Below are 26,573 nucleotides of genomic sequence, written 5' to 3'. Positions count from 1 at the left end.
AAACCAAAAAGTTCTATTTTGGTCTCATCCGTCCACAAAACATTTTTCCAATAGCCTTCTGGCTTGTCCACATGATCTTTAGCAAACTGCAGAAGAGCAGCAATGTTCTTTTTGGAGAGCAGTGGCTTTCTCCTTGCAACCCTGCCATGCACACCATTGTTGTTCAGTGTTCTTCTGATGGTGGACTCATGAACACTAACATTAGCCAATGTGAGAGAGGCCTTCAGTTGCTTAGAAGTTACCCTTGGGTCCTTTGTGACCTCGCTGACTATTACACGCCTTGCTCTTGGAGTGAACTTTGTTGGTTGATCACTCCTGGGGAGGGTAACAATGGTCTTGAATTTCCTCCATTTGTACACAATCTGTCTGACTGTGGATTGGTGGAGTCCAAACTCTTTAGAGATGGTTTTGTAACCTTTTCCAGCCTGATGAGCATCAACGACGCTTTTTCTGAGGTCCTCAGAAATCTCCTTTGTTCGTGCCATGATACAGTCCACTTCCACAAACATGTGTTATGAAGATCAGACTTTGATAGATCCCTGTTCGTTAAATAAAACAGGGTGTCCACTCACACCTGATTGTCATCCCATTGATTGAAAACACCTGACTCTAATTTCACCTTCAAATTAACTGCTAATCCTAGACTTCACATACTTTTGCCACTCATAGATATGTAATATTGGATCATTTTCCTCAATAAATAAATGACCAAGTATCTGATTTGTTTAACTGGGTTCTCTTTATCTACTTTTAGGCCTTGTGTGAAAATCTGATGATGTTTTAGGTCATATTTATGCAGAAATATAGAAAATTCTAAAGGGTTCACAAACTTTCAAGCACCACTGTACCTTGACATTCTTCTTTTTCTTAAACATGAGGGTTGGATCCACTATGAAGTCGAGACTGCACTCCAAACTTTGAAAAACAAACTTCATAACTAATCACCTAACAGATTATATGCAGCATCTTTTGAAAGATTTGACATGAGGAGAAAGAATTTCTAAGATATCGGCTTCTATAAAAAAGGTTTCTGCTTCACTGTGACAGATGCCAGTGCACTGAATAACGCTGCTGTGGAAAAGTTACAAACCCAACTCTCAATTTCTTACAGTTTCCAGGAAATGAATCATTACACTCAAATCTTTGACAAATTGAGCTGCAGTCTTGAGTTTAAAATGTCAATTTTTCATCGAAGCACAGTGAGCAACTCCACAGAAGTCCTCGCGAAGTCATGCCACACTGTAACTGTAATGAATGCATGTATTTGATGAAAAGAACATGATCTATGCTGTAAAATATGGCAGTTGGTCAGTAATGACTTGGGTACCAGTAGATTTTACTCCAAAATGGGGTTGCCTCTGCCAGGAGGTTAAAACATGGCCATAATACAGATAGAGCATTCTGAATTGTCGAGAGAAGTTGACATGCACAAACCTAAAAATAAGTTTTGTCAGGATTGCAGATGAGCTGATCAGCAGCAGTAGAAATCTTTTCCCCTCTTTAACCTTGTTTACAAGTTTATTTTTGTACATATTATAAAAAACCCCCCCAAAACTCAGAGTTATGAATCATGCAGCATGAACATCTTTCCAAGTATCCTGACACGCACATTTGCCATATGGCTCACCCTCAGTAGATATGCAATATTTTTACTCTTGAATCGTCCTCTGTGTGTGTGTGTGTGTGTGTGTGTGTGTGTGTGTGTGTGTGTGTGTGTGTGTGTGTGTGTGGGCATATGGATATTCTCACTTAACTGTAAATAGTACTGCCATACTGCTATTGTGATGGTTGATAGTGGCAACAAATCAATGTTATGACCGATAAGGTCAGAGAAAGAGAGAGAGAGAGAAAGAGGACAGAAGACTTTTAAATAATTAAATAATAAAAATAAGGCCTGCTGTCTTAATTTAGAGTGCCTCATGAAATTTACTTTCATCAGTCTTCATATAGACAAAGATAACCTTTCTGGAAAAAAAAAAACTGTTCTACATAGCATTCCCCATTGTACTCTAAATGTAGAAACTAGTGCTGTCAAAAATGTTGCGTTATTAACGCGTTAACTTGACTCAATTTTAACGGCGATAATTTTTTTATCGCGGGATTAACGCTCTGTGACATGATGTAGGTTTTTCATAAGCTTTTGAAACTGCCAGGAACTTGGAACATAGACTTTGCTTAGAAAACCGATAGTAGCTAGACTGTAATGCCACGCCCCGCACAGCCAGAGTCCTCTGCCCTCCTCCCCCAAAGAACCAGCGCGGGCAGGGCGCGATAGTAGAGATGGGATTTATGGCTCTTTCATGGGATCCGCATCTTTGTGATCCGTTCTTTGAAAAGAGCCGTTCAAAAGACTGGCTCATTTGGCTCTTTTTAAATATTTATTCAGTTTTAAGAAGACAGCGTCTAAAGAAGCCAGATCCCTCTGAACTGTAAACTCAATGCTATCCCAGAAATCCTTCCTGTAATATGCAAATTTGGCCACCTCTGATTGGACAGCGCGACGCATCAACAGGCAGAAAGTGTAAAAGTACAAAATGTGTTAAGTGAGCTGAAACAGTAAAGATCAGATTCAATGCAATATTTATCAACGAACAACTTAAAGTTAATAGAATAGTGTACTTTATATTATAATCAAGCATGTCAAGCCTACCGTCACTGTGTAACCTGTCTCTCTGAGTTGTAGACTAACTCAAGCAGTAGATCACTTCACTCATGGTTCTTTTGCTAGCCCCGGTGCTCGGCTTAGGTTTCACTTTGCAGTGGCTGTGTCAAGACGTGTTATGCTTTGCAATACAAAGCAAGCCCATTCACGTTTTTATGCTGATAAGAGAATTACAATGGTTTTTCATGTGACAAAAATGTGCGATTAAATTGCGATTAATCGCGAGTTAACTATGACAGTCGCGACATTAATCGCGATTAAATATTTTAATCGCTTGACAGCACTAGCAGAAACGTGGTTTGAAGGTGATGTTTTGCCTGGAGATTCAATGTCAATGTTGCTCAGAAAGTAATTAAAGCATATAGCGACGAGTTTAGCTACCATCAAACAATGGCTGCGCTCAAACAGAAGATTGCTGCCTTGTTGCCTCGCTGCAGTAATAGACAGGTGTCTCATAAGGCAGGACATTCAACTGAAGGCATCTTCTCAGCACGTTCTTTGCAAGGACCTTTTAGGATAGCATTTATGGTAACGTGCGACAACAGCGTGCTGTGTAGCTAAACCAAAGAGATAGTCAGTTGGCAAACTAATTTATTTGGTTACCGTCATGGGGTTATAAAACATTATATGACAATGTTTATTTCTCTGTAAATCTAAACTTTAAAAGGTCCCAACTTCTGTGAAGTTCAGTTCGACATGTTTTTTCTCCATTGCTTAAGGGAGCTACTGCACAGATTTATGGATAATAGGCAGCATCAAGGGTATGTTGGACAGGATAAGGAACGAGCACATCAGAGGGACAGCACATGTGGAGAGCTTGGGAATGAAGCTAAGAGAGATGAGACTGAGATGGTACGGGCACATCCTGAGAAGAGATGCAGGGCATGTTGGAAGGAGAATGTTGAGGATGGAGCTGTCAGGCACATGAAAACGAGGAAGGCCAAAGAGGAGATACATGGATGTGGTGAGAGAGGACATGAGAGTGGCAGGTGTGGTAGAGAAGGACGCGGGAGCAATGGAGACGAAAGATCCGCTGTGGCGACCCCTAATCGGGAGCAGCCAAAAGAAGAAGAAACCGGCAGCATCAAGGGTATATCAATGTTGCCTTCAACTGGGGCAGTTTGAAGGCATCTTCGAAAAACAGGAAATGAGAGTTCCATCAGTTTCAGACGGTCCTTGATGCCTCGGTGTCTTGTCAGACATCCTCTTAAGAGAACATTGTCCTTGTTTCAAATGTGCCCAATGTTACAGATCCAAAAACTGTAAACCAGCTGCCGTGTTGAAACTGTGATGCCTTTCTTTCATAGCACAGAATTTGGTGGCACTTCACGCAAAGGGTCAAAACGTGTCCCAAGAAGGCCTCGGAGTGTCCCATGTCACTATTTAGGGTTTGCTTGAGATTACTGTACCATATTCACTGTTGAATGATGCACACATAGTGGTATTCAGTCCTCAGACGAAATAAACAGATCTTGAGATTTGACATTTTGTCTCAGTTACGCAAACTTTTGACCTTAATTTAGTGCAATACGATTAGCATTGAGTGCAGGGTCACTATGGTGGTTTGATCTAACTACAATACAGTAGGTCATGCTGACGTTTGTTTTCCACTCAAAAAACTATGTCAATATTAACTACATAAACATGACACTAATGAGTATTTCATCGTATCATCTGCCAATAGAATCAAGGCCTTTTGTTTTTTGTGCGATTAATTCGCACATTGATATATTTTTTCGAACTGTTGTTTTTGTCGTGAGCTGAGCAGCTATATTTCACCCATGAACACACAACACCATGAGCATTGCTTTCTTTCTTGTTGTCCAACATCCCGTCTCTCAGCTTTAACTCTTTAGATTATGGGGGAAGTCACTGCCTAAAGGTTAGAGAAGCAGCTTTGGGAGTAAAAGATCGCCAGTTCAATTCCCTGGACCAGCAGGAATGGCTGAAGTGCCCTTCAGCAAGGCACCTAACCCCCAACTGCTCCTCAGGCTGCTCTGGGTATGTTGTACGTCACTCTGGATAAGCGCGTCTGCTAAATGCCATTAATGTAAGATGATTATGAAACTCTCCCTGTTGTTATTTGTACCCAAGACTTTCTCTTTCCTGAGGTCATGTCTATAATTATTATTGACTTCATCACTGCTAGACGACTCCTTCATTCACTCAGGACTCTACTGACAGTCTCGGAGAAAAAACAGTGCGAAATGATCAGAAAACAGAATGTGAAATATTAAAAATTCGCTTCGGACTCGGTGTGCATACTCTGCGTGCAAAAATTTCGCACGCAATTTTTTGCATTTTTGCATTGCAATTTCATGTCGTATGCAGGGTATAAAGACCATTAACATGAATTTCAGACTCAAATTTGGTTACACAAACAACCATACACAATACGACATACAGTGATTAGTAAAAATGTGTAAAAATACGTTGTAGATTTAATCATTTTATATTTGGTTTATACTAACCTTCTAATAGGAAATACTGTAACCATCCTGTAAAGTGTAATCCCTACATATCAACATTATGAGGACTGAACTTTTGTGTGCATAAAATTATGAATTAACTTAAAGTGAGCTATAAGAACAAATTAACAAAAATATTGCCATTATTTTATAATTCCACAACTCAAACGAGCGAACGAAAAGAAAATCTTTTGTAACACATGACGATTTCAAGACCTCAACTTAGTATCTTAATATGTAAAATCCAAAATAATATGGATGCGCTGGATCAAGTGCTATTTTCTAAGCTACTCAATAATGAGGCATGATTGAACCTTTGCAGTGTAAATATTAATGGAACTTTTGGACTAATGGTACAACAGGGTGGATATAACAACAGCAACATTTTACAAAAGACATCACATTTTCAGATGATGTTATTCAGCAGAACTGGGATATACCTTGGGGGCTGGGATGGACAAAAATCATTTCAACAATACTCTACCTTCACCTTTGTGTTTATTTTGGTGAAGGAATGACCCTTAACTTCATTCATCTTCGAATGGAAAATAACATGAGTTTCATCAATCATCACGGAGCACCCATACACGTATCTTAGTGAGTAATGACACGGTGAGCTCGTAATTCTCCTCCGCTATCACCTAATAACAAGCTGTCATGAAAGCACCGTACTGAACACAACATGATGCCATTTATTATTTCCCTCTTACGTTCATGGGCACATACATCACGGACCGGAAAGTCAACTACGTCACCAAAGAGCCTACTTTGGAGAACTGCAAGCCTTATGTTCCATATTTTTCATATGGGGAAAAAAACATGTAATTCAAATCTTCTAACTGGGAAAAAGTCCATATTAATCTCCGAGTAGGAATTCCAAGTCAGTATTTTGAAAGCTTTCTGACAATCCACCAAATTAACCCACCAGGATTTTTTTTTTTAACTAGTGGTGGCTCATTGGTTATCAAAAAGCTGTGACTTCAAGCCCTACTACTTCAAAACTGTTAAACTGCACCACCTAATTCATGAAGAGCTGTGTTAACGTTTCTTGGAACACTGTTCTTCACTTATCCTGGCTTTAATCCGACACCCATAAAGCAGAGATAAACAAGGGTCTTGCTCAAGAGGTACCTTGCCTTGAACTCACAACCTTCTGATCAGTAGGCCAGAACCATAACAACTGAGTCAACACTAAGTATGCTGATGCTAGCTAATGTTCGATAAAAACTACAACCTCTAATTTAATCTATTACAAAAAGGTGAAGTTGGAATAACAGGAGGTTTTCCCAATCTGCTGACCTCCAACATGATTTCGACACATCATAAGGGTGCAATATGGGACAGGGCCTTAGTAATGAGGTTACTAGAGTGCGATGATTAAGACTTGCGATTTGCACAGAGCTAAACTGGTGGCTTTATATGCGACATTAGGTTCCAGTGCAAAACTAAAAAAAGGACACTTCAGACATGTGTGACTCAGTTCATAAATCAAGTAAAGCTATGTAAAGGTCATTCTGGATGCACTATGAATGGCAAAACTGGAGATCACTCACACACACACACAGTGAGAGAGAAAACTGACCCCAGCAGTAGTTCAGGTGAGCGGTACCACCTGGTGGCCACATACTCGGTGTAATTGGCATCCGTTCCTTCGGAGAGGTCACGTGCAAAACCTGAGCATGATGGGTACAAGAAAGGAAGAGAAAGATAAAAGGGGGGAATTAATGTCTTATTAGCAATTATTAGCGACCAGTAAAACTGTAGACAACAAAGACCTCAAATCCCGTAGCCATAAAGTTGTGTCTGTTGTACTACAAAGTAAAGGACAATACATATGAAGGACAGTCTGTTAGCATGTCACTGTGTATGTTTAGATTTCATTTCGAACTAGAAACAATGCCACATGTCTGCAGTCAGCTCTGTGTGTGTGTGTGTGTGTGTGTGTGTCTGTGTGTGTGTCTGTGTGTGCAGTCTGCTCCCGCATGCTGCAGCCGAAACAAAATGGCTGGAGCTTAAACAGACCATGGCTGGCGTCCTGCCCTCAATATGGCATGTGAGACAGAAGACCTGCTGTATCTCACCCAAACCCATACACACACACAAATACAGACGCCCCACCCACCAACACACACACACACAGACAAATACAGATGCCCCACCCACCCACACACACAGTGGAGAAAAAAGCAGAGAGTGTAAAACAGGCGTAAAATTAGCCCTGATGCTGAGTTCTCAGAAGATTCTTGGAAAAAATGATTTCTTAAATGAGCAACAAATCTTCTTCGAACTAACAAGCTTTCACGATCGCTGATTTCTTTACTCACTGATATAAAAAACTGGTCCTGAGAAAAACTGGATGTTCCAGATTATTATCAAAATAAAGCTAAAGTAACCAACAATTACTGAAAGCTAATGCTAAGTGTTTCCATGCTATGACTTGTTTTTCTTCACCGTTAATCATATAGAAAATGTTATCAGGCTGCATGCTATCACCATACAATAGTTAGCTAGCTGCGTTTAGTTAATTGGCTTGCTTGCCTAGTGTTGCTAAAATATTTATTAATTCATATTCAGTAAGTGTGTGAATCTGGTAGTGTTGTATTCAAGACCACCTGAGACTAAGTCCTGACCAAGACCAGAGTGTATCGAGACTGAGACAAGACTAAGACTTTGAGGGGTTGAGACCAAGACTAAGGCAGGGTGAGAGACCAAGTCAAGACCAGGACTTTGAGGGGTTGAGACCAAGACCAAGGCAGGGTGAGACTGAGTCAAGACCAAGACTTTGAGGGGTTGCGACCAAATCAAGAAGAACACCAAGGCAGGGCAAGACCGAGTCAAAACTAGGACCAGAATAGCGCATATAAAAGGGGTGTGGAGGAGTGACAGCCATTAACAGTAACAAAAATTTCAAATTAGCAATGACGTTATTAGTTGCATTTGAAGCAGGAAGTTTTACATCCAATCACGGTAATGATGTCAACAAATAAATCCGACAATGCACAGGCAATTTAGTGAAATCCCCACAGTTGTGGTCTTGACCGGTCTTGAAATAAAATCCCAAGTCATCTGTTTGAGACCAAGACAAGACAGAGTGAAAATGTGGTCGATTCTGAGATGAGATCTCCAAAAAGTGGTCTCGAGACCAAGACCGATCTCAAGTACTACAACACTAGAATCTGGAGCCTGTCCCAGGAACACTGGGTGGTAGGCAAAACAGCAGTCTACTGCACCTAGGGGCAATTTAGCATAGCCAATAGGGAGGTGGGAGGAAACCGGAGAACTTGGAAGAAACCCAAACAGAGCGTGTGAAACTCCACACAGACAGTAAGCCGAGTTTAGGATTGAACTGATTAAACTATATGTAGTTACATATAGTATTTTAGGCTTCATACGCAAGTAAAGAGTCACACGTGCTGACACAGGGATGCCTGTACACTTGGCAACTCTCAGAACACTTTGAGATTGAGCAGGTGCACAGCTAATCATCCAGCTGCATCACTGCTCCTGTGTAATTATCCAGGTCCTTCTCTCGAAATAAGTGACGTGAATTGATGTGAATTAGAAGTTAGCTTGTTCAATTTTACCCCTCCTAACCACCAGGGTAATGTGAAGCACTTGGATACATCCCTGTGTGTTTGGACACAAATATCAAGACCTTCCAATAAAGTGAAGTAGTGATATACAGGGGTGGCATGGTGGTACAGTGATTAGTACTGTCGCCTCACAGCAAGAAGGTTTTGGGTTTGAGCCCAGTGGCCAAATAGGGGCCTTTCTGTGTGGAGTTTGCATGTTCTCCCAGCGTGTGCGTGGGTTTCCTCTGGGTGCTTCGGTTTCCCCCACAGTCCAAAGACATGCAGTTAGGCTAACTGGCTACTCTGAATCGTCCATTGGTCAAGCTTGGAGAGGGATGGGCTCCACCAAGTTTAAATACCCTAGACACACCAATGATGGACGGTTAAAATGTTATCAGTGGTGTCCTTGCAGGCTATGGGAAAGAAGAAGAAAGTGATGTATGGTACAGTATTTGTAATTAACACTGCCGTTATATAGCTAACTGCTTTCTTTTTTTCATCTTTCGCACGTGAACATGCTATTTGCTTGGCAGCTTGTTGCCACAGTCAGGGTTACAATGGATACCAAAAATTGCTCATAATACAGAATAAAAGCACTGTATTTCTACTTCCATGTGAGGTGGAAAGGAATGGATCTCCATCCTGCGCTCTAAAGATGGAGATCCATTCCTTTCCACCTCACATGGAAGTAGAAATACAGTGCTTTTATTCTGTATTATGAGCAATTTTTGGTATCCATTAGCATTGAGTCATTTAGTTCTTGTTAGAATTCATACCCTGCACTGAGTTGGTCACTTGCCCCTTGCTGTTTGCTATGTTCACCTCTTCAGCAAAGTTACTTCTTCCTGCAGTGTTTTCTCTTGTGTTGCCCACCAACTAGTTGATATAAGAGTGGTTGTCTGGCTCTCCCTTGACAGTCATACCTACCTCATCCAGCTTTAAACTTGTACTCCAATGTTTTTCAAACTAATCTGTACTTATTATGTCTGGACTACCGACGAGAATATTCTAACCCCCCACCACCATCACCATTTAGGGCATCAGGGAAGAAAGTGCTTTCTGCCCTCTTCCACATACATGAGATCACAGATGCCCACAATTGATTAATGTCACTGTGACTGATAGAAAAGAGAGTAATAACATCCCTCCAACCCAGACAGCATGACCGATTTTTCATTCTTGGATTTCTAGCCACAGATGGCTGTGGCATTGTCAGGATTCGAACTTGTGATCTCCCAATAATACTGCAAACATTTTTTGTTGCGCCACTAGCGAGCATCACAGACTTACAAGTGGTGCAAAAAGAATTACTAAGAGCAGTTGCCAAATTCCATGAGTGTAAACCACATTTTTGTAGAAAGCGTTCATGAATTATTCAAAGTTGCCCCTTCATCGCCTCCCTGATGACATAATCAAACTAGAGTACGGCCAAGATGTGTTCTCAGAAATGATTTTACTTTTGCACGCTACATTATTACACCCCTACTGGTACTTTGTAAGTAAAAATGGTGGAGATGAGCTTCATCCTACATTCTTAGTACACATACTGTGGTAAACTAGTTCCCCGTTGCTCTGTGATTCCACACCTGCATCATTAACAGTGCTAATGAACACCAAAGAACATCTCCCAGGAGCTGCATTTCGAGAGCCAAACTCACCAAAATCACACAGCTTGAGCACGTCATCTGAGCTGATTAGGAGGTTTTCTGGCTTAATGTCTGAAAGGAAGCGAGAGAGAGAGGAAGAGAAAGAAAAATCAGGTCACTGAATGAAAATGCTGAAACCCATTGTTCAACCGCACTTATGACACATTTAAGACATATTTAATGTCTGACATGTAGAGTGGTGTTTGAAAGTTTGTGAACCCTTTAGAATTTTCTATATTTCTGCATAAATATGACCTAAAACATCATCAGATTTTCACACAAGTCCTAAAAGTAGATAAACAGAACCCAGTTAAACAAATGAGACAAAAATATTATACTTGGAAATGTATTTATTGAGGAAAATGATCCAATATTACATATCTGTGAGTGGCAAAAGTATGCGAACCTTTGCTTTCAGTATCTGGTGTGACCCCCTTGTGCAGCCATAACTGCAACTAAACGTTTCCGGTAACTGTTGATCAGTCCTGCACACCGGCTTGGAGGAATTTTAGCCCATTCCTCCGTACAGAACAGCTTCAACTCTGGGATGTTGGTGGGTTTCCTCACATGAACTGCTCGCTTCAGGTCCTTCCACAACATCTCGATTGGATTAAGGTCAGGACTTTGACTTGGCCATTCCAAACCATTAACTTTATTCTTCTTTAACCATTCTTTGGTAGAACGACTTGTGTGCTTAGGGTTGTTGTCTTGCTGCATGACCCACCTTCTTTTGAGATTCAGTTCATGGACAGATGTCCTGACATTTTCCTTTAGAATTCACTGGTATAATTCAGAATTCATTGTTCCATCAATGATGGCAAGCTGTCCTGGCCCAGATGCAGCAAAACAGGCCCAAACCATGATACTACCACCACCATGTTTCACAGATGGGATAAGGTTCTTATGCTAGAATGCAGTGTTTTCCTTTCTCCAAACATAACGCTTCTCATTTAAACCAAAAAGTTCTATTTTGGTCTCATCCGTCCACAAAACATTTTTCCAATAGCCTTCTGGCTTGTCCACATGATCTTTAGCAAACTGCAGATGAGCAGCAATGTTCTTTATGGAGAGCAGTGGCTTTCTCCTTCCAACCCTGCCATGCACACCATTGTTGTTCAGTGTTCTCCTGATGGTGGACTCATGAACATTAACATTAGCCAATGTGAGAGAGGCCTTCAGTTGCTCAGAAGTTACCCTGGGGTCCTTTGTGACCTCGCCGACTATTACACGCCTTGCTCTTGGAGTGATCTTTGTTGGTCGACCACTCCTGGAGAGGGTAACAATGGTCTTGAATTTCCTCCATTTGTACACAATCTGTCTGACTGTGGACTGGTGGAGTCCAAACTCTTTAGAGATGGTTTTGTAACCTTTTCCAGCCTGATGAGCATCAACAACGCTTTTTCTGAGCTCCTCAGAAATCTCCTTTGTTCATGCCATGATACACTTCCATACACTTCCACAAACATGTGTTGTGAAGATCAGACTTTGATAGATCCCTGTTCTTTAAATAAAACAGGGTGCCCACTCACACCTGATTGTCATCCCATTGATTGAAAACACCTGACTCTAATTTCACCTTCAAATTAACTGCTAATCCTAGAGGTTCACATACTTTTGCCACTCACAGATATGTAATATTGGATCATTTTCCTCAATAAATAAATGACCAAGTATAATATTTTTGTCTCATTTGTTTTACTGGGTTCTCTTTATCTACTCTTTGGACTTGTGTGAAAATCTGATGATGTTTTAGGTCATATTTATGCAGAAATATAGAAAATTTTAAAGGGTTCACAAACTTTCAAGCACCACTGTAGCTAACAAGCAGTGGAGCTCACAATTATTTCCATAAACACATCCTCAAACTCTTATATGTATATGTGCTAGCACTCTTCAAGTACATTCATCGTTTAGCATTTAAAGTTGCCTGGTTAAGCTATAGTTGATCATTTAAATAAGAAGGTTGTGGTCATTATTTATAACTTTAAATTCAAACTGTAAATATATTATCTGCATCAATTTCAAATTTTTGCTACAATTCCACCTTCAAATATTAACTCTGAACCTCTTATAATCTTGAACAACAACAAAAAAAGTCTTTCCAAATGTCCAAGATGGCCACTCCTACAATACTATTAAAAGTTTTGTTAATATTTATAGATTATATTAAGTTCTAAACCACATGACATTAAGATTGGGGTTTGAGGGAAAAATAATTCCAAAAAATATTTTGGTTGAGATAGACCTCCATTACTTTTTAACTACACTACCATGGTAACTACAATGCAAATGTAAAAAACAAATGTTAGTTTCTAAACAGGGTGGCACGGTGGTGTAGTGGTTAGCACTGTCGCCTCACAGCAAGAAGGTCCGGGTTTGAGCCCCGTGGCTGGCGAGGGCCTTTCTGTGCGGAGTTTGCATGTTCTCCCCGTGTCCGCGTGGGTTTGCTCCGGTTTCCCCCACAGTCCAAAGACATGCAGGTTAGGTTAACTGGTGACTCTAAATTGACCGTAGGTGTGAATGTGAGTGTGAATGGTTGTCTGTGTCTATGTGTCAGCCCTGTGATGACCTGGTGACTTGTCCAGGGTGTACCCCGCCTTTCGCCCGTAGTCAGCTGGGATAGGCTCCAGCTTGCCTGCGACCCTGTAGAAGGATAAAGCGGCTAGAGAAGATGAGATGAGATGAGTTTCTAAACACGTCTTGGCTGATTGACTCAACTTGTGGCAAGAGGAAAACCTGTAAATTCAAAATTTTTTAATTTGAATACACGACTCCATTTATTTCCCATGCCTTTGTAGATGGCTCTTATAGTTCAGGAATTTAAGTTCTTGCGAAGTCTTCAAATTTGTGCCATGATAATTCTTTCAGTATTATTTCTTTGTGCCCTCTTATGGCGCACAAATAAAGCAGACGATGCTGCATTTAAGAGCTCAAGAGCAAAAACAGGCTGCCTACAATTGGGACAGCGGCTTTTGCTTATTTTGGCACCTCCTCCACAATGGCCTAGTTAAAGCCCAGCTCTCCGCCAGTGCTGCTTTTACTTTAGTAGGTCATCTAGCATAGGTCATCTTGATGGTTTGGGCATCTGCAGTCATACATTTAGCCAAAAGAGGCTGTATTTATGACACATGCAGCATGTTGAAGAGCTCAAAGCTAATAATACAGGCTTAACTTCTCATAAGAAACCATTCACTCATCATCAGTAGCTCCAGTTCTCTGGCTGAGGTGTGCAAGAGTGGCAATGAGTTCTAGAGGAGCTCAAACAATCCACACTCATTTTACAACTGCAAAGTTGTCAATGCTCCAACCTAAGTTGGCAAATTGCTCCAACAGACCAGATCATTCTCTTACCCCTGTGCACTATGTCGTTCTTATGGCACCAGTGGATGGCTTTGATCAGCTGGTAGATGTAGTTTCTCACTTTGTCTAGCGGCACTCCATTAGGCAGCTCTTCCAGTAACTCCAGCATGTTCTACACCAGCGGTAACAAAAAGAAAACTCTTTAAGGTAAAAATAAATAAAACACTGGCCTCATGCAGAACATGAGGTCATAGAACAAATATGCACATACGTAGTTTTGTGTACAATAAATTGTCAATGCACATATTTTGAGCACCTAAACTTGTTAAATGTTTACTTGCCATAAAGGGGAGCAAAAAAAAAAAAAAAAATCAACAAAACAAACCTTGCAAGAGTTGTGTCATGACAATTACAGAATGGTATACATTTCTATTTGTGTTTAGACACTTCACTGGAATTCTTTTTCAGAGAAACATGCAAGTACAGATGCGCCAATTCTGTATTTTCCATTTTTGATACAGTTATGCTTGCATGCATATATGTATGCTATTCTGTGAATAAAAGCACTTTATGTAAGAACATAAAGAAACGTGAGGACTTACTGTATGTAAGAACATAAGCTAAAATGAGTACTTATGTAAGATTATAAGGAAAAGTGAGGGCTTAAGTAACAACATATAAAAAAGTGAGGACCTAATTAAGAACAAAAAGAAAAGCAAGGACCGAAGTAAGAACATAAAGAAAAGCGAGGACCGAAGTAAGAACATAAAGAAAAGTGAGCACCTAAGTAAGAACAAAAAGACAAGCGAGGACCTAAGTAAGAACATAAAGAAATGTGAGGACCGAAGTAAGAAGATAAAGACAAGTGAGGACAGAAGTACAAACAAAAAGAAAAGCAAGGACCAAAGTAAGAATGTAAAGAAAAGTGAGCACCTAAGTAAAAACAAAAAGAAAAGCGAGGACCGAAATAAAGCAAAGTGAGGACCAAAGTAAGAACATAAAGAAAAGTGAAGACCTAAGTAAGAACATAAAGAAAAGTGAGGACCTAAGTAAGAACAAAAAGAAAAGTGAGGACAGAAGTAAGAACATAAAGAAAAGTGAGGACAGAAGTAAGAACATAAAGAAAAGTGAGCACCTAAGTAAGAACAAAAAGACAAGCGAGGACCGAAATAAAGCAAAGTGAGGACCAAAGTAAGAACATAAAGAAAAGCGAAGACCTAAGTAAGAACAAAAAGAAAAGTGAGGACAGAAGTAAGAACATAAAGAAAAGTGAGCACCTAAGTAAGAACAAAAAGACAAGCGAGGACCGAAATAAAGCAAAGTGAGGACCAAAGTAAGAACATAAAGAAAAGCGAAGACCTAAGTAAGAACAAAAAGAAAAGTGAGGACAGAAGTAAGAAAATAAAGAAAAGTGAGCACCTAAGTAAGAACAAAAAGACAAGCGAGGACCAAAGTAAGAACATAAAGAAAAGTGAGCACCTAAGTAAGAACAAAAAGACAAGTGAGGACCAAAGTAAGAACATAAAGAAATGTGAGGACCGAAGTAAGAATGTAAAGAAAAGTGAGCAGCTAAGTAAAAACAAAAAGAAAAGCGAGGACCGAAATAAAGCAAAGTGAGGACCAAAGTAAGAACATAAAGAAAAGTGAGCACCTAAGTAAGAACAAAAAGACAAGTGAGGACCAAAGTAAGAACATAAAGAAAAGTGAGCACCTAAGTAAGAACAAAAAGACAAGTGAGGACCAAAGTAAGAACATAAAGAAAAGTGAGCACCTAAGTAAGAACAAAAAGACAAGTGAGGACCTAAGTAAGAACATAAAGAAATGTGAGGACCGAAGTAAGAATGTAAAGAAAAGTGAGCACCTAAGTAAAAACAAAAAGAAAAGCGAGGGCCGAAGTAAGAACATAAAGAAAAGCGAGCACTTAAATAAGAACAAAAAGAAATGCGAGGACCAAAGTAAGAGCATAAAGAAAAGTGAGGACCTAAGTAAGAACAAAAAGAAAAGTGAGGACAGAAGTAAGAACATAAAGAAAAGCAAGGACCGAAGTAAGAACATAAAGAAAAGTGAGGACCTAAGTAAGAACAAAAAGAAAAGTGAGGACAGAAGTAAGAACATAAAGAAAAGCAAGGACCGAAGTAAGAACATAAAGAAAAGTGAGGACCAAACTAAGAACATAAAGAAAAGTGAGGACCAAAGTAAGAACAAAAAGACAAGCGAGGACTGAAGTAAGAACGTAAAGAAAAGCGAGGATCGAAGCAAGAACGTAAAGAAAAGCGAGCACTTAAATAAGAACAAAAAGAAAAGCGAGGACCAAAGTAAGAGCATAAAGAAAAGTGAGGACCTAAGCAAGAACGTAAAGAAAAGCATGAACCAAAGTAAGAATGTAAAGAAAAGTGATGACCGAAGTAAGAACATAAGAAAAGGAAAGACTTAAGTAAGAACATTTCTGAGGATGTCATTTCATGATATGTGTCTATTAATAATAATAATAATAATAATAATAATAATATGTACGGTATTTGGAGCATATAAACAAAGTCTCTATGCTCTTACAAAAAGAAAATAGAAGGAAATTAAAACATTACCACACCAATAAAAATTATGTAAAAAGTAAATATACGTATTTAAGTAAATACATGTATTTAAAAGCAGTTGCTGTCAGTAACTCAAAGCGCAACAAACCGAAAATGTCGTGCCCTAGGTGTCCGAATACAACTGCCACAAACACCTTAAAACTTTAAACCTATAATATAATATGATATAACCTATAAATAATATATATATATAACCTTTTAAACCTATAATAATGTAATAGAACCTATAAATAATGTGATGGACCTATGCATATGTCTATTCTATGCATATGTTGCATAACCTTTATTTGCTATCTGCAAAGGATCACTTTTTCACAGGAAATTCTTGTGTAAAGCATTCCAAACAAGATTGTATTTCAATTAAATATTTCTCTCTCTCTGTTACTGTGTATGTGCATTATTAGTGTTTAAACACCTTTGACTTCATTTGCACTGTCAATAATGTTTGTCACCCAGTTGCTGTCTCGCTAAAATTAAAGTCACTTAGCCGAAGCATCCCACAGAGCTGCTTCCCTGCGTGTACCTTCTCCACATACTCAAACACCAGGTAGAGTTTTCCCCGGCGCCGGAATGCCTCCTTCAGCTCCACGATGTTTTCCTGCTTGAGTGTGCGGAGCATCTTCAGCTCCCGCAGCGTCGTCTCCTTCACATCCTCATTCTCTGCATGAGGAGAACATCAGGACTTAAAACAAAGATAAAGGGAGTGCACAAGGCTCCCAGAAGTGCTACTGTATTTTTTTTTATGCCTGTCCTACATAGATACACACCCACCTGAGCTCATTAATCTACAGAGTTGTCTCAGAGTGGGACTCTGCCTACTAGCTACAAAAGTCTACATCCGTATTGAAGTGAGAGTTCAGCTAAAATGTTATTTACACTATTTTCACCTTAACTGAGACATGTTTGGTGGCTGAAGATCTCTTTTTCATGTTTTCACTGGAGCAAGACAGCTAATGTAGCCAAAAACTGGACTGAAAGACTACGTTCAGACTGCACCCTGAAACGACCCATATCCGATTTTTTTTGCCCATATGCGACCTGTATCCGATTTGTTATTGACAATCTGAACGACACAGATCCGATTTTTTCACATGCGACCCAGGCCACTTGGATATGTGGTCCTAATTCCGATGCATATCCGTTATTTTCACATGCGACTGCAGTCTGACTGGACAGGTCGCATTCATGCGACCTACACGTCATCAACAAGAGACAAACGTCACTATTCTGTGTTGGCTAATCCCGCCTCTTTGGTGGGAAACAACAACATTTGTACAGTTTTCAGAATTTAAATAGACTTTTATAGAATTGATCAAGCTAATGGTGGATTTGGTAGGGACCTGGATGTTTATCTGTTAGCCTGATTAAATAAAACAGTTTCTATAACTGATTTATAACTTAAACCATCCTGTATTACAAGATTATAAGGTTGTTCTGGAAATTTCCAGTAATTTGACACCTTCGGTCTCATTAGTCTGCTGCCCACATTAATCAGATTATTGTGTGAGTTCCGCCGCCGCCACAAAAACCACATCGCCAGGTCTCGCCTCATCTCCATGCTTTACTTGCAAACTTGAAGAGTGCGCTTTTTTTTGTTTACGTATTACGTAAATGTGCTTATCACGTGTCAATTTGCGCATACAGGACACTTTTGGGTCGTTTTCCGTTCATATTGGAGATCGCATACAAGTCTCATATAATTGGTAATGTGAACGGCCTAACAAAAAAATCGGATTTCACAACAAATCGGATATGGGTCGTTTCAGGTTGCAGTCTGAACGTAGTGAAAGAAGTGGAAGGCTCAACAATATATCATTTAGACATGCAGTTTCATGAAACAGAAGAATACATTTGTAATATTGAAAAATACTATATAATTAAGTATACAAATCAAATTACAACAATATTATCATCCAAATTACTTCTAATAGACCATGACACGTTGGGACACACCTACCGTACCTGAGTTTGAGTGACGCCAAACTATGTGCTGAGAAAGAAAGTGATTTGTTTTCAAAATTGACCTGAATATTTTTTTAAAGCTCTGTGACATCCCTTTGTTAATTTTTTAGATAACAGTTCGTCATAGGCTTGGGAACGACTGTTCATTTTTTATTATTAGATCAGCAATTCAGCAATGTAGGTGACATTGTGATTTTTCATGCTGTTGTTTTCGTGCTGATAAACAACAGCAAAGAACATGTCAAACCATACTTCAGTTAACCACCACTAAGGCAATATCCAGCTTCGATGTTTTTCGGCTACACTGTTAATAATGAAAAGAAATAAACCAAGGTGAGAAATGTGCAAAATAATGCATATGTATATCATATTATACTATTAAAGAATGTATCAATTCTTAAAATGCACATGGCTCTGAAACTGAGAGTGCGCAGAATGGAAGCTCATGTCCATCACTTATCCCCAAAGCAGCGGATAATTAATGTATTAGTCAACTGGTCTATGTGACATTTAGTGCGTAATACTTCTCAACTGATACATATCAACTTGCCTAACTTGGTAAATAGCTAACTTGGAAACTTTCACGATTAATCACAACATTTAGAGTAGCAAGAAAGGCGTAAATTTAATTTTAGGCCAAGCTGTTCCCTTAAATGCACACAACTCCATTTGTCTTAACAGTCATCGGCGGTCCATCGCTAGCGATGATGACTGCTTCATTAGGCTGCACAGAAACGCAGATGGGCTGCGAGACCCACACCAGAGCAACAGAGTTGTCTGCAGCGGTGGCACGAACGGCCTGGCTGAGCTACCATGGGATGTCTGGCTTCGTGAGCCCTCGTATACTCCCTTTGACGCTTGTCTTCAATTGCAGACACTGAGCTTTTAACTATGCTTCACCATGTTGCTCTATCCGAGGCATCTCTTTCCCACATCTGATCGATAATTCCGGCATTCTTCATGTTCCTCTTCAAGATGTCTTTGTACCTCAGTTTCTGTCCTCCTTGTCTCCTCTTTCCTCGGCTCAGTTCTCCATAGAAAACGGTTTTGGGTAGTCATGTGTCAGGCATGCGCCAGATGTGTCCAGCCCAACGAAGTTGGGAGGCTGTGATCAGGGCTTCCACGCTTACTGTATTGGCTCGTCTGAGGACTTCTACAGTACATCGGGGACCTTGTCCTGCCATCTTATTTTCAGGATTTGATGCAGGTGTCGGAGTTGTATCCTGGTCAGTTTCTTGAAATGTTTACAGCAGAGCGCCATGCATTCGGTGGCGTAAAGCAGAGATAGTAAGACTATTAAGATAGTAAGACATTGTATACTTTCAACTTGGTGGTTCTCTTGATGTCATGGTGAGACCATAGTTACTTTTGTAATGCACCAAAGGCTTTGGTGGCAGCTTGAATCCGGCGGTCTACCTCCAAGTCTGATGTGTTTGTGTTGTAACTGCACTGCCTAAGTAGACGAAACCCTCAGAACTCCTAAAAGGCGTTCCATTGACTAAAACAACGTTGTTTGACCTTGCCTGTGGCTCAGGTGAGGGTTAGTACAGGAGTTCTATTTTCGTGGTATTGATTTTCAATCCAAAGAGGGTTGCATCTGTGGCAAAGCGATCAATGATTTCCTGCATGTCATCCAAATATGTTGCTACAAATGTAGAGTCATCTGCATACAGCAGTTCTCGCACACAAATTTGCCGAGTGTTGGTTGAGGACTTGAGTCTGGCAAGATTAAAGAGTTTGCCTTCCGATCGAGTCCTGATGTAGACTCCTTTATCTAGGTTAGTGCACATAGTCTCTAGAACTGCTGTAAGGAACAGTATAAACAAACAATGTCGGGGCAAGAACGCATCCCTGTTTGACACTATGATTGACAGGAAAAGCTTCACTAATGTCTCCTCCGATCAAAACTTTCCCAGACATGTTCTCATGGAAGAGCTTAATGAGCCGCATCAGTCTTTTCGGGCATCCATACACTTCTAGCGTCTTCCAAAGCGTCTTAACAGTAGAACAGAGTATATCCAGCAATTTCTACGGTATAAATCTGCTTTATGACAATGCCAAGTGAATTAAACTTAAATTTTAATTTAAACAGCAAAGTAGATTTTACAGTTATCGCCGTCTTTTTCAGCACAATCTGGTGAACAGTATAATTTCATTACACATTACACACTGACATATTGATACAATATCCCAAGCTAATATTACTTAGCAGTGGTATAAAGTAGAAACTGATACATAAAAAGATGAAACCACAAACCTAGAATTGCAAAAATGTCTTATGTTAGTATATCTGATCTTGTTTTTCTTATATTTGAATAATGAGACTAAAAATATGCTAAGATCTCGAATACGATACGGTGGTGCTTGAAAGTTTGTGAACCCTTTAGAATTTTCTATATTTCTGCATAAATATGACCTAAAACATCATCAGATTTTCACACAAGTCCTAAAAGTAGATAAAGAGAACCCAGTTAAACAAGTGAGACAAAAATATTATACTTGGTCATTTATTTATTGAGGAAAATGATCCAATATTACATATCTGTGAGTGGCAAAAGTATGTGAACCTCTAGGATTAGCAGTTAATTTGAAGGTGAAATTAGAGTCAGGTGTTTTCAATCAATGGGACGACAATCAGGTGTGAGTGGGCACCCTGTTTTATTTAAAGAACAGGGATCTATCAAAGTCTGAGCTTCACAACACGTTTGTGGAAGTGTATCATGGCACGAACAAAGGAGATTTCTGAGGACCTCAGAAAAAGTGTTGTTGATGCTCATCAGGCTGGAAAAGGTTACAAAACCATCTCTAAAAAGAGTTTGGACTCCACCAATCCACAGTCAGACAGATTGTGTACAAATGGAGGAAATTCAAGACCATTGTTACCCTCCCCAGGAGTGGTCGACCAACAAAGATCACTCCAAGAGCAAGGCGTGTAATAGTCGGTGAGGTCACAAAGGACCCCAGGGTAACTTCTAAGCAACTTGCTGCTCATCTGCAGTTTGCAAAAGATCACGTGGACAAGCCAGAAGGCTACTGGAAAAATGTTTTGTGGACGGATGAGACCAAAATAGAACTTTTCGGTTGAAATGAGAAACGTTATGTTTGGAGAAAGGAAAACTCTGTATTCCAGCATAAAAACCTTATCCCATCTGTGAAACACGGTGGTGGTAGTATCATGGTGCTGCAGTGGAGAGGGTGAGCAGCACCAAATTCCTAGGGATGCACATCGCTGAGGACCTCTCCTGGTCCAACAACACCGCATCGCTGGCCAAGAAGGCTCAAACTCGCCTCTACTTCCTCCACAAACTGAGGAGTGCACGAGTCCCATCCCCCATCATGTGCTCATTCTACAGGGGCACCATTGAAAGTGTCCTCACTGGCTGCATCACTGCGTGGTATGGAGGCTGGCAGTGCCTCCTGCCGGAAGACTCTGCAACGCATAGTGAACACGGCCAGCAAGATCATCAGTACCCCTCAGCCCTCCCTTACGGACATCTATCACTCCCGTCTCACCCGCAAAGCCATCAGCATCGCTGGTAACACCTCCCACCCTTCACACTAACTCTTCAGCCTCCTGCCCTCAGGGAAAAGGTACCGGAGCCTCCGGACCCGCTCCACAAGACTGCTAAACAGCTTCATCCACCAGGCTGTCAGGATGCTGAACTCTGTTCACTACCTACCCCCTACCCCTGGTCTGTAATACATTCATTCACACAAGAAACTATCTCACCCGTTTGCACATCACATCACAAACATTAGCATTACTGCTGTATCTGCTGCTGCTATTGCTCATTTGCACTACTGTTCTTATACACCTCATAAGCTGCTCTTCTAGCACCTTCTCCGGTAGATATTGTACTGTATTTGCACTACTGCTATTTTGTACACTGTTTGATTTTTAGAGTGTATTTTTAATCTATATTTATAAATATTTATATATATTGTTTTTCTTAATTTTTTTTCCTTTTTTGTGTAATCTTTATCTGTTTTTTTTTACAAGTAAGGTGAGAGAGAAACGGCATTTTGATTCTCCTATACTTTATGTCCTGGATATTTAGTGATTTGACAATAAAGAATCTTTGAATTTTTGATCTTTGAATGGTTTGGGCCCGTTTTGCTGCATCTGGGCCAGGACGGCTTGCCATCATTGATGGAACAATGAATTCTGAATTATACTAGCGAATTCTAAAGGAAAATGTCAGGACATCTGTCCATGAACTGAATCTCAAGAGAAGGTGGGTCATGCAGCAAGACAACGACCCTAAGCACACAAGTCGTTCTACCAAAGAATGGTTAAAGAAGAATAAAGTTAATGTTTTGGAATGGCCAAGTCAAAGTCCTGACCTTAGTCCAATCGAAATGTTGTGGAAGGACCTGAAGCGAGCAGTTCATGTGAGGAAACCCACCAACATCCCAGAGTTGAAGCTGTTCTGTATGGAGGAATGGGCTAAAATTCCTCCAAGCCGGTGTGCAGGACTGATCAACAGTTACCGGAAACGTTTAGTCGCAGTTATTGCTGCACACCAGATACTGAAAGCAAAGGTTCACATACTTTTGCCACTCACAGATATGTAATATTGGATCATTTTCCTCAATAAATAAATGACCAAGTATAATATTTTTGTCTCATTTGTTTAACCGGGTTCTCTTTATCTACTTTTAGGACTTGTGTGGAAATCTGATGATGTTTTAGGTCATATTTATGCAGGAGTCCAGAAAATTCTAAAGGGTTCACAAACTTCCAAGCACCACTGTACGTACTGTAAATGATCAAGCTGCAGTGTGTCGAAAAATGTATATATGTAGCAATTATATTTCTAGCTGCTGCATTTGCAATATTTATGTGTCAAATAAGAGTTAAAGATTGTCCTACAGTAATCTCATCATTTATCTCGAAGGTATGAGAGGCCCAGAATTTGTAATTACTTGATAAATTAATTCAGGGTTGAGGGAATGGAGCAGACGCCGAGGACATCTCTGTAAATTAAAAAAAAAAGGCATTTTCCTATTAATCTCTGAGATATCTCTGATTCCTGTTTGATTTTGTCAGTGTCTTACCTTCGCTGTCCTTGAACTTCTTAATAGCCACGATTTCATTAGTCTCCTGTAATAAAAGGAAGGTTTGGTGATTAGGGATGAAGCTGCAGCTCTGAGGGTCGTTATGCCACACAATAACATTCCCCAGCAGCAGGCCGTAATGAAAAACACACCCTTTATTGCACTTCATTAGCCCGGGAGCTCCAGTGCTGCAGCCCACTAAACAAAAGGCTGTTCGCACAGCAGCAAGGAACAAAAACACTCAAACAATTAAAGCAGTTATCAGAAAAAATAAGCAATTAAAGTATATTTTGACTGCTGTAGGATTATATATATATATATATATATATATATATATATATATATATATATATATATATATATATATATATATATATAATATGCCTACATATCACAAACGAGACATAATAAGCTAATGTAGACATTAGTTTTGTGGAGGATGGAGTGTTTCAGTGTTTCAGTGTACAGGCTCTAGAACTGACTTTCCATTTTGCTTATGAGTGATTCCACGCTTATGGGTACTGAAATGGGGACATGAACTTATTTTTAAAAATTCACCTAAAACCATTTCTTTTTTTACCATCAGGTCACAAAACATGTAATCTTTAATGAATGATATGTTAAAAGATAACTTTAATTTTCTGAGATGTAATAAAAACATATTTATATGCCAAAGTCAAGCCTATGAGTTCCAAAATGATGTCTGTTACATTACTTCTGTTACGATTGTCCATCTGGCGTCTGTTACAAATTAATTACAATCTAGCTATATACCATGTTAATCTTATTGAAAGAATGTGTATGTTTATTCTACTACACATGTTTATTAATTATATTTGCTAAAACATCACCTTCCTATGTTTCAAAAAGTAATTCTACATTGTTAAAATTGAGAATATATATGTCCACAACACTTCTGTTACGTTCTGACTTTGGCATATAAATATGTTTTTATTACATCTCAGAAAATTAAAGTTATCTTTTAACATATCATTCATTAAAGATTACATGTTTTGTGACCTGATGGTAAAAAAAGAAATGGTTTTAGGTGAATTTTTAAAAATAAGTTCATGTCCCCATTTCAGTACCCATAAGCGTGGAATCACTCTTATGCGGTTTCATGTCAGATTAAATCTCAAAACTGCAACTTGTTTTAAAAAAAAAAAAAGAGAAAGAAATAATGAGTGAACCCCAGAACAGAGAACAATATAATTTTCCTGCATGGTTATGATAAAGGCTACATATGGTATTTTTAAAAATATTTTTACACAAAATATGTTTTACATAGTGTCTTTATGGTTTTCTCGCTTGTTTATATACTTTAAGGCCAAAATGAATACATCCATCCATCCATTATCCATAACTGCTTATCCTGTGCAGGGTCATGGGCGAGCTGGAGCCTATGCCAGCTGACTACGGGCGAAAGGCGGGGTACACCCTGGACAAGTCGCCAGGTCATCACAGGGCTGACACATAGACACAGACAACCATTCACACTCACATTCACACCTACGCTCAATTTAGAGTCACCAGTTAACCTAACCTGCATGTCTTTGGACTGTGGGGGAAACCGGAGCACCCGGAGGAAACCCACGCGTACACGGGGAGAACATGCAAACTCCACACAGAAAGGCCCTCGCCGGCCACTGGGCTCAAACCCAGGACCTTGTTGCTGTGAGGCGACAGTGCTAACCACTACGCCGCCAAAATGAATACAATTCTTGAAAAAAAAATCCTTATAATTTTAATCCATCTATTCAGGCTTATAACACAAAAGCAAAAAAAAAAGTCATTAAAATATTAAAAATCAGCCTCTTGCTGGAGTTATACTACATATTTTTTTAACCATCCACGCAGAGCTGCTATAAAATTTTTTAACAGTCCTGGTCCTTTTACATTACCACAAACAGTGCAGTAATAAAATATCAGCTACAGCTTATTTAGCAAACAGTGGACTATGTGAGCGTGTAAATGTGTGGTGATTTGTGACAACCCATTAGATGTTGCTCTGGCAAACCTCCAAAAAAGAAAAACGGTTAGTGCCTTTGAAGCTAGGGTAGGTAATTTGGAGAAACTTGTAAGAATGGCTAGATTTTGAAACTATCCAACTGAAAAAACCCCACCTTCTCCCTTCAGTGCTCCCTCCAAAGCCACTCCTCCAAAACATACAGTATGAATGCGCACTGCCTGACTACTGCTGGAAGACGAGTCCACGAGAGAGAGGAGCGTAGCACGTTCTTGTTATACCAAACTACTGCATGTCTTATTCACATGTAAGAAAACACCTAATATTATCATAATGAATGTAAACAGCGAACATTGCTATTTGTATAATATAGCGCTCATGCCTGTTGACTAGCTTGCTAGCTTTAGCAATACGTCTGCAATATGTCTGCCTAGCCTCGTGGAAGACTCTGGTCATGCGTAATTGAGCCGAATCCACTTGTAATCAGATACCACTCGTCAAAATGCCCATGAATCTATGTCTTCTCCATTTTCACTTTTGGATGTAACCAGACTGTAAAATTCATCACAGACAATCCACTGCCCCAACCAACCCCCAAACACCAGTGGGGACCCTCACTCACATTTCTGAATTGCTTCCCTTATTATCTGCCTCTCACCTGTTTTGTTTTCCCTTAATTCAGGGGTTTTCAAAGTGTGGGAGAGTCAGCCCCCCCTCAGAGAGCAAATAAACAACAGCGCCCCCCCCTCACAATTTTTGTTGTTGCTAAACTTAATGTTCCATTCGTATTTTAAAAAAATGGTTGTTGTACACATTTTTATTTTTTTCTTTTACACATTTTAAACATCTGTGCTTTTCTTTTTAAAATTTTTTTTTTACACATTTTAAACATCTCATAGCATCGTTAGCTAGCACCTCTTGGCAGACAACACACTGTGGCAGTGGAGCATCTTCAGATCCAGTCCATGAAAATCCAAACTTTAAATAATCGTGGTCATACTTCCTTCTTTTTTCAGTCACCCCCAGGATTCCGCGGGCCTTTTTTGTGATTGTTGCGGGCTAAAATGTCTGATGTTGCGGGGGGTTTTCCAAAAAATTGCGATGAAAGTTGCGGTGTTTTTTAGGTTTTTGTTGCGATTACATTGCGGGAAGAAGTGAAAGTTGCGAGAAATTGTTGCGATTTTCTCTTTTTGTGATTAAAATTGAGTGATATGTTAAATATTAAGTTATTACCGAAAAACTATTGATTAAAAAAAACAAAGACACTGAGAAATGGTCCTATAAACAACTTTACCAATATAAAGGATTACCAGGACTACAAAAATGCAGAAAAATAGGCTTTACT

General features: G+C 39.6%; 1 protein-coding gene across 3 annotated transcripts in view; it reads right to left on the bottom strand.

The window, feature by feature from the left end:
* LOC132896664 (cyclin-dependent kinase-like 5) overlaps positions 1-26,573 on the bottom strand; it is a 201,651-nt gene that overhangs the window by 42,486 nt on the left and 132,592 nt on the right. For all 3 annotated transcript variants that reach the window (XM_060937649.1, XM_060937651.1, XM_060937650.1), the window contains exons 4-8: positions 23,263-23,308; positions 16,766-16,902; positions 13,700-13,820; positions 10,361-10,420; positions 6,713-6,803 (exon numbers count right to left, since the gene is read on the bottom strand). In XM_060937649.1, coding sequence (XP_060793632.1) covers positions 6,713-6,803; positions 10,361-10,420; positions 13,700-13,820; positions 16,766-16,902; positions 23,263-23,308 — 455 coding nt within the window. The remainder of the gene's footprint in view (positions 1-6,712; positions 6,804-10,360; positions 10,421-13,699; positions 13,821-16,765; positions 16,903-23,262; positions 23,309-26,573) is intronic.

Source organism: Neoarius graeffei, chromosome 13, assembly GCF_027579695.1.
Source record: "Neoarius graeffei isolate fNeoGra1 chromosome 13, fNeoGra1.pri, whole genome shotgun sequence".
NCBI classification, from domain to species: Eukaryota; Metazoa; Chordata; class Actinopteri; order Siluriformes; family Ariidae; genus Neoarius; species Neoarius graeffei.
Note: the sequence above shows the minus strand (reverse complement) of the source record. Positions and strands in the feature narration are given on the sequence as shown.